The following is a 19,466-nucleotide window of genomic DNA, read 5'->3' as shown; positions in this document are numbered from 1 at the left end:
AGCGCCTCCGCGGGGGCAGCCCTGCGACATTAGGGGAGGAGGGGGCTCTTATTCTGGGCACGCTGTCCGAGCCAGAGAGCAGATCAAAAAATATCTGATATGTGCAGGAGCTGAAGAAAAATCCTTGTCATATGCAAAGATGTTACATCAGACATTTGCAGCTTGGCCCTGGTCATTTACACAGCCATAGCTTAGCCCATCTGCTGGGAATAGAGTTGACTCTTAAGTACGTAAAGCTGCCATAAGCCTCTGTTTCCTATTGTAAGCTGTTTTAAAGGGTCCTGCGGGTTGGTGCCATCTGCTTTGACTCATTATTTATATATTTTTTATATTTTCTTTCCCTCTCTTCCCTGGCATGGCCTGAGTCGTGTGAGACGTGCTCGTTGTCCATGTTCATGTAGGAGGTGGATGATGCTACAGCAGTTCCCCACTCCGCCTCTCAGACCGGTCACGTGTCCTTCCTCCCACTGGCTCCTACTCCTCTATACTGCCTCCTCTCTCCCACTCTCAGTTTCTACCTCCTCGTATGCACAGTGGCTTCTTATTTCTCTGGCAGTATTTCCGGTCGGCATCATGTGGGAGCGTGATACTGAAACGGTTTTTCCATAGATTGTAGAAAAACATATTTGTAACTGTGTGTACGTGAGATCCGTCTTTTTTTTTTTTTTGTAGAAACGTTTTATTTGACGTCTCTTTAGTTCTGTTTTCCATGCTGGCATCATGTGGGATCTGTTTTCCCACTGTTTTTTTTTTTTTTAGAGAAGCATGTATATAAATAATCTAAAGATAAGCTCAGATGAGCTAAGTTGATACATCTTTTGGTAATGTTATGTTATGTAAATGGAGCTTGCTGGTTGCCTTCATATGAAAACATATTTATACTGTGTTGGGTTATAGTGTTCAGATGGTAGATTAACGGAAGATTAACACATCATAGCGAATAAACACAGTATAACAGAAATATGTGGTTGCCAGGATCCAGGGTGGATCATGCAGTCAGAATATAGCAGCTGGTTATGTAAAACTGAACACAACTACCCACTTGGGGAAAGACATGAGACTTTTTGTTTTTCTCGTCTTTATTGGACCAATAATTTTAATGAATCAGTCTTTTATTGTTTTGTTTTTTTAGGAGGTATGCAGTGATTAAAATTTGGAGCTTTACTACATTCAGAAAGTATTCAGACCCCTTCAGTCATTTCATATTTTATGTTGCAGCCTTATGTTAAAATTCAAATATGATTTTTCCCCCCTCATCAATCTTTGATAAATACCCCGTGAAGACGAAGCATAAACAGAAACTTTTAGAAAAAACTGTAAAGCATTCACTCCTGATCGTCTGTGAGATGTTTCTACACTCTGATTGGAGTTCACCTGTGGTAAAGTCAAGTGATTAGATGTGATTTGGGAAGGCACACACCTGTCTAAGAGCGAGCTGCCAGATCTGGAGGGAATGATGCTTATACTTGGGTTTTCTTTCTATAAGTTTCTCCCCATCTCTGATCAGCATCTCCAGATCTTTGTTGCCTCTCTGACCAAGTCTTTCCCTGAATTTGTTTTTTTCCTTTTAATAAATCAGCAGAATTCATTTTTGCTTTGTCATTATGGGGTCGTGACTCGTGAGTGTCGATTGAAGTGGGGAAAATGTATTACAGTTTTAAATTAGTTTAAGGTCAGGTGGCAGCACAACAAAATATAAAGTAATTCAGTGGCTGAATATTTGTTACTGCCAAACCATCTTCTTCTGAAGGATTCCTGAACTAAAACCATAAAAACTTGTTGTATTGAACTGAGACTGGTCGTGAAAAGGATAGAAAGTCCTTCACTGTGTTGAACAGGGCTCATGCATTGTGTGTGCACTCCTCCATAGCAGCAGGACACAAGAAGAGAAAACGATCCTGATAAAGGCCTAATGGAGTGAACGTGGGAGCGTAACAGCCTTTCGGCTTTCAGTTTATGTAATTTAAAAAAGAAGTGGTTTAGAATTAGATGCACACAGGAAACAACTTTCAAGATTAAATCTCACTTAAAGCACCTCTTGAGAAGTTGCTCTGCTGCATAAAGTTTTAGGCATTTTCATGTTTGTGCAAGTCGCAAGCTTTTATTATTACACACAGGGCTAGCTTCACCGCCCATGTATCTTTGGATTAATTAAAAAATATTTTTTAATTACTGATTTATCTGCTGATTATTTTCTACATTATTCAGTCCGTTTTGTTTTTATCAATGGTTAGTGGAAAAAAACTTTATTTTAATTAAGCACAGCCTTAAGATTTTTTTCCTCAGATGCCCCAAACCCAAAGATTTTCAGTTTTTTTTTACTGTGGATGACAAAGAAAAACACTGACTGAACTAATTATTGCTGCTCTGTGTGTCACTGTTTTACTTGAAACATGACTAACATTTACATTTACTTCCTTATATCAGAGGTTTGGTTGTTTCGCAACCACTAATGTAAAGCAGTGTGTAACAAGGAGATTGCATGCCATTATTGTGGAGAAGGGCTTTAGTGAAGGCTACAGCACAGCTATTGAAGATTAAGGAAAGGCATTAAGTTGGGTGTGTGTTTGTTCTCTCCTCTTCACGTTTGTCTATAATGCCCTTGTCATCATGAGAGTGGGGCTAATCAGATTACATTTTAGGTTGTAAAGCTGAAGCTGGCGATATAATGAACAATATGTCCTGGTGTGTTGATTATCAGCTATGTCATCACTAAAGCCTGCTGTTCACCAGCTGGAACTGCTCTTTATCCTCTCACATCCCACAAGTCTGACCTAAGACTTAATTAAAGTTCTATTAGGCATTAAAATAAGGAAAACATTGTAGTGTAAGGTATTTAAGTTAATTGCAAGGCGAGGTAATCATGGTGATGAGTATGCTAGGGTGTCACTCAAAAACTGCTTTCTTCCCTAAGGGTTAAGACTCTTATGGTCGCTTATGCTCTTTATAATTAAAGCCATAGTAGCCGTATTGATGTGTCAAAACTACTTCAAATGAGCTTTTTATTTGTAACAAATAGATCCTGTCATGTTTATTTCACTTTCTTTTTTTCATGCACCATTTTATGTTGTCTTCAGAAATGTTCTTGGCAGGGTTAATTGAACCAAAGGTCCAATGTGTTGTTGTAGATAAAGGGTATCTGCTCATGAAAGCGTTTGTATAAAGACCTCAGAAGGTGTTATGAAAAATCTTGAACTGAATTTACTAAGCTATTGAATGTTTTTTTTTTTTTGTAGAAATGTTACGTATGAAAGGTTTTTGTGATTTTATCAAAATGAGTCTGAATAAGGAAACTTAAATTTTCATTTTTATATTGAATAATCCATCCATTTATTTATCTATCTCATCTGTCATATTTTAACATAAGTTATATTGCCAATATACTGTACCTGAAAACTAGCAGGTACATTTTATATTCTTTAGCTGGTGAGACTGTGTGACTCTATTATTTTTTAACTGAACATTGTAAGAATGTTGATGTTCTGAATTTGTTTGTGTGTTAATACACAATATTTAACACTCTCCTTCTTTCTTTTTCTCTCTTTCTTTCAGGAACCTATAAAGTCCAGGGCACCACAGCTCCATTTGGAGTATAGATTTTACAAACAGTTGGGAAATTCAGGTAAGAAAGATGAAATCTGTACATTATTTGTCACTGATAACCAGCACCTTAATGATGAGTTGAATATAAACGGGCCTTTGCACTGAGGATGGAGCACATCTCTCCTAAAAATGGATAACAGTAGGGCTGCCCCCAAATAGTCGACCAAGCACTGGTCGACCAAAAAGTCATTAGCCGACCAAAATTTCATTGGTCGAGTGGTCACAGGAAAAAAACAAAAAACATTTGGAGCTGTGTCTTGTCAAAATTAAGTCAAAATCAATGACTGAACTGTATATGAAAGGCTATGGCAGGACGGACAGACGTGCAATAGATGGGGCTTTTATTTTGAAGGGCCAGATACAGGAAGTCGTGACGTGACACTTTTTTGTTGTTTTTTTTACACGGCACGGCGGTCTCTCTCGTATCACCGCTGTTTTCAACCATTAGCGGGTGCTGTCTGAGCCCCGGTCCCGTCCCACAGCGCTCACCGGCGGTCAGCGGATCCATGATAGTCCCCGCTGCAGTCAGAGACCCGCACCCATAGACATGTCTATGCCCGCACCGCTCGATTAGTCGACTAATCGCCATAAGTGACGACTACTGGTCGACCAACAAAATCTTTGGTCGGGGGCAGCCCTAGATAACAGTGATTGTTTATATGTGAATCGAGTCCCATTTCACATGCTCTCAGGTTGTTTTTGTTTCCATGGAGGTGGATTTGTGTTTTTATTTATTTAATTTGCTACGGTCTGAGTGGTCCAGTGACAAGAGTACTGGTTCTGGTTGTGAAGGAACACCAGCAGCATAGAAACAGACACCTAAAATTTATCTTGTGTAAGATAATCTGTTAACATCGAGGATTATATACCACATTGAATAACACATGTCATCCTCGTTTACGTGAATGGAATGAATACTGAATTCAATCATTACAGCAGGACGGAAATTTAGTTGCCATGCACATTATATCATTACAAATATAGCAGTTTACCTTCCTGAGATTGCTCACTTGGAAAAAGCACAGTCCCTCTCTCTGCACTGCGGTGTGTGTGTGTGTGTGTGTGTGAGCGAACACACAGAGGAAGGGTTGCATTTTTAAATGTGTTTGCCTAAGTGTGTGGACATGTAACATCAGGCAAACGGACAAATGAAAACGACCGCGAGGGCTTCCATCCCGTCTACAGCTGTTTGTTTTATCTTTGCTGCACCTGCGGGAGCTGATAGATAACTGTGCAATCCTTCCTTCCTCCTCCTCCTCTAAAACCACCTCCGCACTACTACCCCTCAGTCGTTGGCTCTCTCCCGTCGCTCTGCTCAGAAACATGCTAATGCACTATGATGATGCAAAGCTGTGGCTCCGAGGCGGCAGCAGCAGCAGCTTCTTTGATCTGGTCTGGCCGGTCAGCGAGGTGCAGGGGGATGAAGGGACGTGGCAAAAGTCAGATGCTTGGGGAGGAACTGGGACTCGATTTGTTTCACAACACTTCCTGGCTGGCTGGCTGTTTGGAAAAAAATCACCTGTCATGTTTGCGCAAGGGGGTGTGTGTGTGTGTGTGTGTGTGTGTGTGTGTGTGTGTGTGTGTGTGCGCATATGTGCCAGATTACATTCTCAAACATAAATTTAACATTACTATAAAAATGGCACCACACTACGGCACATACAGTATGAGTTATTCTTTCATCCCAGACCTTGACGGTCAAGTAAATCCAGTATAACGGCATAGATTTGAAAACGCATAAGGTAAATACATCTGTGGATTATGCCTGTACAGATATTCGAGTTTGTTATTCTATAATTATTATTGGATGCGACCTGGTCATCTTGTTGTCTGACAAATGTGTCTGTCGTGGTCTAATTTAGCGGCACACGCCAACTTCTCGGCTCCTTGTGCCAGAGCAAAAAGCCCTCCACTGTTGATAAGGAGGTGGGGCATTAGGGCAGTCCTTGACTATTTATAGACGGCCCTCTACAAGCAGTTAGGCTGTTATGGTGTGTGCCTACTTGGATAGCTTCCTCAGCCACATGCAGTATCCTCTGCCTCCCCGGCCGGCCGACTCACTGACTGTGTGCGGCGGCGCAGCCTGCAGAGATTGCAGGGAAATTCTCCAGCGTGGATTGCTAACAGGGTGTGGCGTATTTTTCTTTATGGGCTATACTCGTTTGAATCTGGTCTGTGTGATCTGTGAGCTGATCTCACACCATGCATGCCTCCACGTACATAAACCCAACTGTAATTGTCATCTCCTGTGCCATCTTGCTTGATTATAGCGGAGGAGTCCCTCCAGTTCAGGCTTGTTTCTCTCCTTGTTCCTTTTGTTGTTAAATTCTGTGCATTAAATATGTTATTAACTCTCCACTGTACTGAAAACACAGCTGGCCTTTAGATTAACACTTATTTACTGAGGTCTTTCAGGTTGTTCAACTAGTATACACACACAGTTTGGATAATGGAGCAAACACGTTTGATGCCACTGTAGTGTTTTCTAAATACACACTGGTAGATGAACACTTAATTACTTTATTCCTTTGGTAATTTCACCTGTAATTGCTGCTGTTACAGAGGTATACTGCGAGTAATTAGTGATCTACAAGTTTGTAATGAGTCCTACTTTGTCAAATTATATAAATATACAGATTAAAATATACAAAATTCCTTAATTTATTTAAATCCATGGATTTACAGAAGGGAAAATGTGTTTAGTATTTGGTATTTCTATGGAAACACACCAAATATGATTGCTATGATATTACTGTGAATCCATATTAGTACTAAACAACTCAAAGACATGACATTTCTTTTTATTAGGTTGTAGAGATTAGCATTGCTGAAAGAGAAAGTATTCATATAAGCCACATTAACCTACGCCTACTTTGGTATTGTATTTCAATCTTCCAAAAATAGAAACATACATTTTCCATTTGCCTTTTAAGACCTTCTTAGTTTGAGTGAAACAGCTGCTGAAGTTGAACTTCTTTTCATCATCAAACACATAAAGGACATGATTAATGTTACATGTGCTCCCCATTTTGTCCAGCATCTTACTGTTCAGTTTTTTGTAATTTGAACAAAATAAAGCAAAATCCTAAAAAGCAAAAACCCTGTATTCAGCTGAGTGTGTGCCAGTCTGATTTAAAGGTTGTAGACGATTCATTGACAGAGGCAGGAAGAGGACCACTTTCAGTAATTTAAATACAACAAACCAGAGTGTATTAAATGCACGATTGAGCAGAGAGGCCTGGCCTCCAACTGATGACTGGGCAGTGACCATGACATGATGATATGACAGGAAAAGCTCACTTGACTGTCTAACATGGGAGGAATCAAGGCGGTAGATTAAATCTACTTATGTTGTGAACTTGGCTAAATGGGGACATGTGACCCTGTTAGTCCTGCATAACCCAGGAGCCTCAAATATGTCAGAGCGCGGACTGCTCAGCGCTTAACGCCCAGGAGGAGCTTATCTGCACACTGTTAATTCTCTTGTCCTGAACACATCCCAGCTGTTGGGAATACTGTCTGCCTCCCTCTCTCCAAATTATTGTAGAAACTGACAGTTGACCTGATATCTCAGTATCTCAGACTTACAACTACTACAAGACTTCCACTTCTGTTGTATCTTGGTCAGCGGCTTCAGATATCCTTTAGTATTTATTGGCCAAATAATGATGTTTTATAGACTGACTTACTTGGCTCGTGCAGTCACGGTGCATAAAATGTTTGTGCAAATTACTGTCGTATATGAGAGGTTTCCTATCAGCAGCGTGTGTGTGAATATTCACGAGCCCCATCAAGGCCTCTGATTGCATGATATGATGTGCCAGTGACATGAGATCTGTGTTGATCTTTATATTTCATGCAAATCATGGACTCTCTTCCGTGTCATGAGGATCATTTTACTAGAGAAAAACAATTCATGTGTTTACTACTGTTGTGGGATAAATCTAGGATAGATTGAACTTCATAAAAATGCATTTGAAATTGATTTACTGATCATTTTTCAGTTGTGGCTTCACCATATTTGAAGTGTTTTTTAGTTATTTTAAGTCAGTAGGGCTGGATGACGGATATTTTTTAGTGCCTACATCTCGGTGGATTTCTCTTATGTCCAGTAGTCACATTGCAAAGCGTGCAATTTAATAAAGAAAAATTAGGCCAACTGTGGAACATCACATTAACTGTTGTGCTGCTGAATGATGAAGAATGACAGCAATTTTCTCATGACTAATCTTTAAGACAAACTGACAGGGGCTAACTGTAAATAACTTAATTGAGCCTACTTCTTCTTTACTGGTTTACACACACATGCATGAATGAAGGATGTGCAGCGTAGAAGAGACGGTGGAAATAGCAGCACTGCCCTAGTTTTTCTAAAATCAGACCATTTGCTCGAGTGAAATGTTTGGTAGAATAACTAATTAACCGAATATAAATAAAAGTATTGCAGTGTTGTTGTTGTTGTTTTTCCCCCCTCCGGATGAGCCATACGGCCCTGTGGTGCCTTGTGGGATTGTTGTGCTCATGAGCTAGGTTGCATTTGTAGCTCCAGGCTCAGTCGGAGCAGCAAGCCTGAGCACTGATCACATTTCAGCCTTGTGAGAACATCTCCAGAGCACCGGGGCTAATGGAAGTCACTTCTTCTCCTCCTCCTCCTTCTCCTTCTTCTCCTCTTCTCAGTGCACTCCACTCCATAATCTAAATCTTTAATACCCATTCCCTCTCCTCTTCTCTTCTCTCTAGCCATCTCCTCTCCTCTCTCCTCCTCTCTGGTCCTTAACTCTGACATTTCATTGTGGGCCAACATTGTCTTCAGCTGCCATGATGCAGCCTTCCCTCTCTTATACTGAGCAGCCTTGGAGGGCCCTGCCTGCAGATACAATAGGTTGGATTGTCTCAAATAGTCAAGACAGCAGGGGTCAGTCAGAGCACCACTTACAGTGGCTTGCAGTGAAAGGCAGAGTGTTTCCCACATTGCTGAACCCAGCTAGAAGATGAGACACGTTTATGTAATAGCCAGTTTTACAGATACCTATTGTAACCGAGGTGGTTGAGTTTGCTCATAGTGTTTCGTGTAGAGGATCCATCCACTCTCACTAGAATAGTTTGCTTGTCTTTTTAGCTTGAGAAAGACGAACAATGTATAATGTAAAACACAAATAAAACATAATTCTCTTATATTTGAAGTGCTCACTGTTTCTGTTGGAGGGAAATGTGTCGCGTTGCTGTATAATTTTGCTTTCTGAGGTTGAATTAGTTACAGAAATTCTCATTTTTTTCTCATTTTCACAGCTATTGTTGACAAGTTATGTCCCAGTTTATTGGAAATAAATCACAGAAATCACACCAGAATATCATTTGGAGCTTTTTTTTATTTATTCCACCAGCCACCATTTCTAGATTGGTGCTTTCAGCAGCTGTAAGCACCACAGAAGATTATAATACACAGTGCACTGTGCTTTCCCTTTTGTGATGACTATGCTTTGAATGCCCTCTAGATTTGGGCCAAGCTTTGATGAGTCAGCCTCCAGTGAACTCTTGTCACTGCCTCATCTGTCATGGTCATCATTACCAGGAAAACCCTAGACACTGAAAGTGTAGACAGGTGTGTGTGTGTGTGTGTGTGTCTTGTGTCTGTCGGACTGACATTGGGGGGGTGATCAGGTAAATCCGAATGTAACCTCTCCACCCACTGATTAGCAGCTGACCTGCACTCATGAACCGAGCACTACTACTTCTACTTTTATAATGAGCTCATCATGTTAGAGTCCCTCGGCTCACGTACCACATCAGTGCCGCTACCACATGAGACGTAGAGGCACTGATGTGGTGTCTTATGGTTAGTAGGGTTTCAGGATAGGACTACCTCATAGATAACTACCGCCTTTGGCAACACAAAATAGTTCAAAAGTCACAGGACGGCTGCCTGGTGAGAGAGAGAGAGAGAGAGAGCCAACTCAGGACAGTGTGACCCAGAACTGTGTGAGCCGGGGGACTGAGCCAGAAGGTTATCCATTTTTTGTTTTGTTCTGTTTTGACTGTGTCAGAAGTTATAGGCTACAAATCTTCTGTCAAGTGGGTCTGACATGAATGCATGCTCAGACAAACGCAGCCAATTCCTCTGAAATTTTCAAAAGGAGAGGCAAAAAATGCCAGATAAATGAGTCAGCGCTTTCCGTTTACGTAAAATTACGTTGCTTTTTTTTTCTTTTTCTTTTTTTTCCGGGGAAATGTTGCATATTGTTCAAGAAAATTTTGAGATATGATACTAGTTCCTCAAACCTTGGTGGTTCATTTTGTTGTTTGAAAGCTGATTTTTATTATGAACAGCAATATCTTACCATTGTGTGCTTGTGCATATACTATGGGCTTTGCAGTTTAATTTGGTGCACACGCATCTGGATGCATTTTCATGCGTGATGTAGTTTTTTTTCTTCACTTTTTTGAGCTGCAGATTATAATCACCACTTCCTATTGGTGTTTCTCAAACTTAAAGAAAAAAGAGTTGTATTTCAGTCCAACCTTCACCAGGCATCCGGTCACACAGCAGCCTGTGAAGTAGCTGTTGGGCAAGAGACAGATGAAGCGATGTAGCTACCGTCCAGACAGTTTCTCAGCTGCTGAACTGCTTCTTGTTTCCCCATCCTGGTCGGGCGACCCATGATGACTTAGTTTGAAGCTAATGAAGCCACTAGTTTGTTGGTTTTTCCTTTTATTCGTCACGTTCCTCTCTGAAGGTAGAACATACTGTTGGGTTAATCCATTCACATTCCTCAGACGTCAAACACAACCACGCCTGTTTCTGACAAACCTGTTGAGGGAAGGTGACTGAAATGAAATTCATCATAACCACTGCAGTCAGTGTGTGTGTGTGTGTGTGTGTGTGTGTGTGAATAGTCTCCTCCCACACTGCATCTTACCCTCACACCAGGACAGTGATTCAGTTTAGCCACTTGTGACGTTTTTCTAACAAATATTACACTAGCATTGCACTGATTATTATTATGATAAGTATAATACGTTTTTTAATGAACTACACAGTGGTGATTATGTTGTGTGTGATGTGGAGATGACGCAGAAGGAAAAGGAGCTTCTGCAACAAGAAGTTGAGAAACACTGGACTGACACGTTCTTACGTCACCAAGTCGAAGACGACCACAGAAGCTTATTCATGCTGCCATTTGAAGTTTATAGTGAAACTTTAAGTGTTGTGCATTTCAGTCAACCTAGGTTTATGAGTAGAAAATATATTTTTCTTTCATGAGCCTCTGCTCCCTTGTTGGATGTCATGTGACGCTGAATTCTAATGCTGAAGTTTCAAAGTGTATGAACCTCATTACAAGGCATGTAGAGTTAAAGGTGTGCTCTATAGCTATTGTATGTATTATAGTATGTAGAGTTTACACATCCTCAAACTGTATCTGTGTGTGTGTTTGTCTCTGCAGAGGGAATCCCTCAGGTGTACTACTTTGGTCCTTGTGGGAAATACAATGCCATGGTGCTGGAGCTGCTCGGACCCAGTCTAGAGGACCTGTTTGACCTCTGTGACCGCACCTTTTCCCTCAAGACCGTCCTCATGATAGCCATACAGCTGGTAAGGCCTGGGGGAGGGTGACAGCAACCTCACTGTGAAACAAGCTGCCAGAAAAGTTATATTGTCTCTTTTTTTAGAGGAGGAAATGTCCAAGTGGTGTTTGCGAAACAAAAGAGAAAACAAGGTCCAACCAGCTAATAATAGTGTATATTATTTGCAGTCTTCCTTATACTGCAGTTGTCAGTAAAAACTTTAATTTGGAAATCATAAAAAAACATATTTTCAAGTAAAGGTAGTTTATGTTACTTGAAGTTTAACCTCAGGTAAAATTTTGCTGAGTGATCCCCTGTTATTTGAAAACATACAGCTGGTATGGCCTGGGGGAGGGTGACGGCACAGCAGCCTTACTGTTAGACAATTATTATTAGCCTCTCAGCTAACTTGGGTACATTTATTTTTATTTTTTATTTTTTATTTTTATTATGTACATGTTCCCTTTTCAAATAAACAAAAATAAGTGGAGGGGATGTTCAGGTGCTATTTGAGAAACAAAGGAGGAAACAAGGTCTAAGGTTTTATCATAACTTGACTCTAACACAAAAAAACATACCAACCAGCTAATAATAGTACTGTATATACAGTATATTTCCCAGCTATTTTTGCAGGCTTTCATTTTCAGTAAAAACTTGAATTTAGAAACCATTAAAAAAAAATATATGTATCAATCAAATGTAGTTATGTAACTTTATGTTACCTGAATTATAAAATTTTGCTGAGTGATCCCCTGTTATTTGAAAACATACCGGATAACATACTGACTGTAACTCCCAAAGTGCTAATCTTGATCTGTTTATTTCTTGTCTAGATAACACGGATGGAGTATGTCCACACCAAGAGTCTGATATACAGAGATGTGAAGCCAGAGAACTTCCTGGTTGGGCGGCCAGGAAGCAAGAGGCAGCACACCATCCACATCATCGACTTTGGTCTGGCCAAAGAGTACATAGACCCCGAGACCAAAAAACACATCCCATACAGGGAGCACAAGAGTCTGACTGGGACGGCACGCTACATGAGCATTAACACACACCTGGGAAAAGGTACGACGGCCACAGTGAGCCATTTGAATCTGCATAAACAAACGTTAACCGACATCTGTTCTGTTCTGTTTACAATTACATCACCGCCATGTGCACAGCATTGTCAACAAATACCATGAAACTGGTTTAGTTATTTGTTTAACCAGTGGAAGTTACTGTAGCACAACTTTTATCTGTCTTTTTTTTTATCAGTTGTTAGGAATCTGTGACAGATATAGCTTCATTTTTATTCACCTCGTTGTTGTCGTTTGGCCATGGCAGGTGAAGCCAACCGTGTGCCATGAAGAGACAACAGTCTGCACGCTCTAAATCCAGCCAATCACCTCAGGAGGGGGTTTCAATGATTATTTTTTCCCCCTCAACTTAAAGGGATACTTCACCCAAAATCAAAAATTCACCAATTTTCTACTCACCGTCATGCCAAGGAAGGGCTTGGAGAACTTTCAGAGTTATCAAAATGCTTTTGGAGTTCAGAGGGGGTCTGGCTGGCAACGGATTTTCATATAATGGCGGCGGAGAGAGCTCACTTTTGAATCGTCCAAAACACACACTATGAAACATCCAAATACCTCCATACTGCTCGTCCGTACTGACCCAAGTGTCCTGAACCCACGACATGAAAAAGTTGTCTGGGAAAAAATAATTTGATCTCTGTTGTAGCAGTAGCTCCCAGTAGCTCTGTTGATGTTTGTGCGCATGCGCGAGATTTGCTGCGAGATGTTCGTTCGTCGGTTTAAACCATTGGATGTATGATGTAAACACATCTCGCAGCAAATCTCGCGCATGCACACAAACATCAACAGAGCCACTGGGAGCTACTACTAGAAAATTGGTGAATTATCAATTTTGTGTGAAGTATCCCTTTAAAGGAGTGTTACTAAGTTGATTGACGGCGTTTGGTTGGAAGAAAAGCCTGCAGACTGTTGGTTCTCCATGACACCTTATTTGGCCACCCCTGATCAATGACTTTTTACATTGTATATAGTTAATTTTAACTCTTGGATGAAACTTTTTACTCATTCCCTGCTGCCCAGCTACATGTTTTCTATAAAATTCATTTCTTTCACACAGGTAACCAGATTTCTCATCTTGTATTTGTCGTTTTCAGAGCAAAGCAGAAGGGATGACCTGGAGGCTCTGGGCCACATGTTCATGTACTTCCTCCGAGGCAGCCTCCCGTGGCAGGGCCTCAAGGTACTGTTGGCATAAATACTGATTTACACCAGAATGTGGTTATCCTCTTTATAGTTAACAGCATAGAGATATAGCTGTTCTTGTGAACTCTCCTAGCTGCAGTATCTCTTTTCATATCTATTTTCCACATGACCTTTGGTACAGAGAGCCAAGCATTTACAACACCGTCCTCAATTGCTGACATTTCAAGGTCTCCTCATCAGTGTGCCAACATTGCACCTAAAACTAAGAACTTAGACGCTAGCTACCCTCGGTCTCAATCTTGATATTATCTGTGGTGAAAATGCTTAATATAGAGGCGTTCACTATACATACATATGATAATGCAAGAAACAATGTGAAGATGAGCTGTGCTTCACCTCTCCTAGTCGCATGCTTTGTTCTCTGGTCACAAAAAGTTTCCTAGCACTGTTTTTTTTTTTGTGCTTCTATAGTGATTTTGTTTTGGAGTGGTGTTGTTTCCCCAGTTAAAGCACATCCATGTGCCAATAAACTGCCTCGTGCTGGAACAACTGATGGTAGTGAGAGCAACAGCTGATGATAGTGAGGGGTGCATCTGGTCCGTGCAGTCACCCTAAACCCATAGACCGGAGTTTTAAACACATAAGTGGATTACGGATGAGCGGTTATGACATCATAAACAGGAGAGACGAGAGCAGAAAGCGATAACGTGTCATGCAATGTTGACACTCTTATTCCGGCGCAGTTGTACCTTTAATTAACTTTGTCACCTGTCAGCCAATCAGAATCTAAAATTGTCGGTGACCCCAGCTCAACAGTGGCCACACACTTGTTGTGTTTCTATTTCAATAATGGCATCCACTACAGATGTTGACAGTCAAATCTATGCACACGGCTCCTAGAGATTTGCACAATCAGCTCCCGAAGAAGAGGGCCGAGCCTTTTCCCTTTTGCAAATGTGTTGCTGCATAAACAAGCAGATGCTTCAAGTAATCCACTTCCACACTTTGCATCTGAACAGTTTGCCGAGAAACAACTTAAAAGGGTTGGATATAAAAGAGAGGCTGCAGAGTTGCTGGGCCTTTTTTTTTTTTTTTTTTTCATTATTCAAAGCGTCAATATCAAAGATGTACATAGAATAGAGTAGAAGACAAAACGCCTCATTCTGAACATTTGCTGTGTAGGAGGAAGCTCTTGGTAGATGCATGTGGGGGATGTTGAGTGGCTCAGGCCAAAATGAGTTCTCACCAAATACAACATGACAGTTAACCATCAAAATACAGAAGCATAAAGGCCAGATATTCACACAACCGTGAGAGGAACCTTTTAATGCTTACTGAAGAATTGATACGGCTGAAGTTTAGTCTTCTCTAATTAATCCAGTTTGGAGGCTCATAATGACAACAATCCATCATGTGTTGATATTGTTGTACGAAGCATGGGCGGTTATATAAATATTGATATTAAGAGTCTGCCTCAGGCGTACAGCTGGTCTGTTGCTGCCTGTAGCTCGACACTTTGATGCAAAAGAGCACCGCTCCGTTTTGCCATCATGTGTCGGACTTCAAAGGAGACTTTCTGAGAAACCCGAAGGACCCTCAATGTTACATGATGAAACTGACCTGACCTGAAACCGGTGGGGGAAAACATTTATGCTATTGGTCCTTTGTTGAGTCACTACCGAAGCTTGTGGCAAAGTTCTTGTTGCACCGTACTTGCAAAGCTGGTTTTCACCAAAACAAAGCTTCAGTCATTTTATATGTGTAACTGTGACTCAAGAATGCAGAATGACTAACCAAAGGATTTGCATCAAACCATGACATGACTGATTGATTTACACCACCTGCTGATGTGTATTTGCTGAAAATGTGAGTGTAGTATTTACATTTCTTGTCCTGCACCTTCTTCTTTTCCTTCTAGGCTGACACTTTGAAGGAGAGGTATCAGAAAATCGGGGACACCAAACGAGCGACACCGATTGAAGTGCTTTGTGAAAGTTTCCCTGGTCAGTGTGCAACCCGATGGTTTCCCTGTGTTTACCGTTAACCGAAGTTCTTCCTTATATGAATTCGGGCTTGTCCTCATTTGACGATACGCTGTGTTTGGTTACAGAAGAGATGGCCACCTACCTGCGCTACGTGAGGAGGCTGGACTTCTTTGAGAAGCCTGATTACGACTACTTGAGGAAGCTCTTCACCGATCTGTTCGATAGGAATGGCTATGTCTTTGACTATGAGTATGACTGGGTCGGCAAATCACTTGTGAGTGCCTCTCACTGAATACACTTGTTCCTCCCCCTCCTTTCCCTCTGAGACTCTTTGATTGCACCATCAGATCTTGCAGTTTTATGCAGCGTTATCGCTCTCTCTGTAATCATTTGTCACTAGATCTGAACCCATTTGTATTCGCTCGCAAGCCTGGTTATTATATAAATATTTTCTTTGGATTTAACACGTCTGTTTTCTTCTGTATGTTGTATTTCTGAATTTGTCTTTTTGTTTTGACAACACAGTTGCTCTCCTTGTGTTTCAGCCCACACCGATAGGCCCTATCCCCAGTGACACACCCCTGCAGCCCAGCAGCAGAGACAAAGCACAACAGCAGACCAAAAACCAGGTGAGTTCATCAACATTCAAACACAACAAAAACACCACGCCCATCCACAACCAGCCTATCTATCTACCAACCGACTGACCGGCTCAGACAGTCAGCCTACCCTGCCATTCAAGTTCCCCTGCCAGGCTGCTCCTGTCGTGTCCCAACTGTAAGCAACTTCCTGGAGAAACTAGCTGCTGCCCGGCTCCACTGCTCCTCCATTTCCCTCACGTCTTTTCTACAGTCTGACTGCTCCGGCAGTGGCGTCCTCTCTCTCCCACCCCCCAAAAGTCTTTGTCAGACAATAAGACTAAGACTTATAAAACTGATGCTTTAGTTGTACATTAATCCACATGCAGTCATCAGGCGGACCTGCTGCTCCAGCTGTGAAACAAAGCACCGTTTGCCACTCTAAGCTCCAGTCATTGCATGCATGAGTTGAAAATGCAAATTGCATTGTTCATACCAGTAATGACAGGGTACACGCTTAGTGTGTGTCAAAGTGTAGAGTTGTTGTTTTTTAAATTTTCTTTCTTATTGGCATGCTATCCGAGCCTTGTGGTGTTAGTTTTAAGAGCGTAATGATTGATTGGAGAGTTTTATTATTATTAAAAAACCCACCATGAAATCATTCTGATAGAGACAGAAATCAAGCCGTTCTACTTGATAAGTCACGGTTTCCCGTTAAGCCATAGGGAGGGAGTGCATTAGATTTTATGATTGACTTATTACCATGGACTCTAGCCTCTTTTATGACTCTGCATTCATCGTGATTGGCTCGGTAACAACTGGCCACCTTTTGAAAACTTCACCCTCTGTACCATGCTTATTGTTTATTGACTGTAAACAGCTGTAACATCCCGGTTGAAACAGTCAAGCAAACTAAATATCTGCGGTGAAAGGTTAGATTTGTTGGAGTTAGAACAAAGGGTGTGCTTTTTTTAATTTCTGCAAAAAAATATTACTTTAGACCATAACTGATCCCAAAGCTCTATTTCATGGTACCATAGATAGTCTTCTGTGTGTTTATTGATATGTAGTTGTAGCTGAGGCGACCAAGGCTGTTTTCCTTTACTCCTGCATGACTTTATTAGTGTGTTGATCTGTGCTTCACATAAATTTTTGCTTCCCTTTACTCCTCTATTAACATAGTTTGTCTTAACAAGCCTGCTTCTGCTTGGGAGATGTCTTCTATAATTTTTTGTTTTTGTTTCTTTTTTTTGTTTTGTTATTCTTTTATTTCTTTATTCACTCCCCTTCCTCTTTGTCCCTCCTCCCTCCACACCTCTACTACCCTCACCCCTCTCCTCCGACCACATTGTCTCACCTTCACTCCTGACCTCTCACCCCACAACTCTCCCTCCCCTCACTCCCCCCTTCCTCCTCTTCTCACCACTTCACCACCACCACCTGCCTCCACCCCTTTTTGCTCTTTGCGTCAAGTCGCCTGAGCCCAAAGGAAGTGAGTCTCAGCCCACTCCCGTGACCAATAAGGAGACTCTGGGGTCCCACCTCACAGCTGAGCGGCTGGGGGGCTCTGTTCAGGTACTGCTGCTGCTGCGACTGCTGCTGCTCACATGGCTAATGCATGAAGCCATATAGTTGTGTAATTTGTCTGAACCCCCGCTTCCTTTCTCACTGACTTCACACTGCCTCTCCTGTCAGGTGCTCTCTCTCTCTCTCTCTCTCTCTCTCCCTCTCCCTCTCTCTCTATCTTTTGAATCTGTGTGTGTTTTTTTTTTGCATCAGACTGTCTGAATCCCAGTGTGTCAGTGCGCCGCCTTGTTCTGTTTGCTCTCTTTCACCTCATCTGCTGTCGGCTGCTCGCAGGAAGGGTCACGCAAAGATGACGTCCAGCAGCAACTGTCATATAAAAACCCCATGAAATACAGATTCTTCCACTGTTAAAGAAAACACAAACTAGTATACAGATACAGAAGAGCAAGCACAACCATCAAGTGACATCGTCTAAATATTATCTGTGTGTAGATTATGTCATGAAGCCATTTCTGTAGCACCAGAAATCAGTGGCGTCCAATGTAAATGTGGCACAAATGTGCCACCTAGTGTTGGGTGTTAAAACTGCAGCTTTTAAAGGACAGGTTCACATTTTTCTCATAAAATAGTATTCACAAACCCACAAGTATCACTGAAACAGTTTTTTTAATGTTGTTATTCTTGCTTTTGCAGACATAAGTTACAGTCTTTTTTTTTGTGCTGAGTCGCTGTCAAGTGACTGTGATGCAAAATTTCTTGAAAGATGCTCAATTTGTTTTCCATGTTGATGATTCAGACATCAGTTAAAGTTGACAGTGTACTTTTGCATAATTCAAGGACTCTGCATTTTGTCTCTAGCTTTTCACTGAAAACACATTATAAAATGTTTTCCTAATGGCCAGTATAAGCAGAAGGGAAAAAAAGCATTTTGGCACTTGTATTTTTAAGATGGACCTAAAAAAAAAAGTGGACCTATCCTTTAAACTTCTATGAAGTTGCTTTAGGTGGGGCGTTCCAGGTTTCAGGTTCTTCTGCTGTCCTTATCTGAGGGATCTGATAGGTGAAGGGGTGAAGGGGATCACGGTTACATATTTTTATGTGAATATTCATCTCCACCCTGCAGTCAGTGGCTTGAAGTGTGTTTGTTGTGGTGTGTGTGTGTGAGCAGTCTGGTGTCCTTTTTGTGTTCATACAGGTGATGAGCTCAACGAATGGCGAGCTGAACACTGATGATCCCACGGCCGGACACTCCAACGCTCCCATCACTGCTCCCACTGAGGTTGAAGTGGCTGACGAAACCAAGTACGAAACAGCTGCACTTATATACGCTGAATGCACCCGGCTATCATCACCAGATCCAAGTTCAAAATTGAATTTGATTAAAATTTAATTATATCCCTTTATAAGCCTTCTATATTGAATGGTATCTAAAACTTAGTGATCTGTACTCACTTATTTAATAAGGTGAGTGGGAAGAAACACTAAAACTTTGAAATATAAAAGGAGATATGAAATGTAGATGTACAAGAATGGTTAACTTAAACATAGGAGCTTCAAAGCCAAGATATTATGTTGATAAGATTAAAATATTGATATTAATACATAGAAGTTTGACTGGGAGATTCTCGTGCAATAGATGAGGTCAGCTCTGAGGTCAGTGTATTGTAAGGGACAATTGAAAACGCACAATTGTCTTTTCAACTAATGACGCTTTAGTCAGTGCCACCTTTAAAATGAGAGGCCCACAGTTCAGCATTGCTTTTGGCTGAAACAGTGAACTGTTTGTGTCAGAGCCTACAAAATCCAGGTATTTTACCAGACTGGAGTTGAGTTCAAAATGTAAGCAGCTCTTTGGACGAAACCTAAACTTGCAGTGTGTGAAAGTAATAACTTGACATTTTGGGGAAATGCTCAGTTGCTGGTGTGGCCTTAATTCAAGTATAGAAACTTACCAACGCCACCTCTAAGATCAGTCACAGACATTG

General features: G+C 41.3%; 1 protein-coding gene across 7 annotated transcripts in view; it reads left to right on the top strand.

Annotated features, from left to right (window-relative positions):
* csnk1g2b (casein kinase 1, gamma 2b) overlaps window positions 1-19,466 on the top strand; it is a 37,723-nt gene that overhangs the window by 16,532 nt on the left and 1,725 nt on the right. For 2 of the 7 annotated variants that reach the window (XM_085774797.1, XM_085774799.1), the window contains exons 3-11: window positions 3,553-3,622; window positions 11,046-11,194; window positions 12,000-12,234; window positions 13,343-13,428; window positions 15,310-15,394; window positions 15,502-15,650; window positions 15,922-16,005; window positions 17,428-17,529; window positions 18,677-18,783. In XM_085774797.1, the coding sequence (XP_085630923.1) occupies window positions 3,553-3,622; window positions 11,046-11,194; window positions 12,000-12,234; window positions 13,343-13,428; window positions 15,310-15,394; window positions 15,502-15,650; window positions 15,922-16,005; window positions 17,428-17,529; window positions 18,677-18,783 (1,067 nt within the window). The remainder of the gene's footprint in view (window positions 1-3,552; window positions 3,623-11,045; window positions 11,195-11,999; window positions 12,235-13,342; window positions 13,429-15,309; window positions 15,395-15,501; window positions 15,651-15,921; window positions 16,006-17,427; window positions 17,530-18,676; window positions 18,784-19,466) is intronic. The other 5 variants (XM_085774803.1, XM_085774804.1, XM_085774801.1 and 2 more) reach the window with 3 other exon arrangements.

Source organism: Trachurus japonicus, chromosome 4, assembly GCF_045865225.1.
Source record: "Trachurus japonicus isolate A0001 chromosome 4, Traja_1.0".
Taxonomy (NCBI): Eukaryota; Metazoa; Chordata; class Actinopteri; order Carangiformes; family Carangidae; genus Trachurus; species Trachurus japonicus.
Note: the sequence above shows the minus strand (reverse complement) of the source record. Positions and strands in the feature narration are given on the sequence as shown.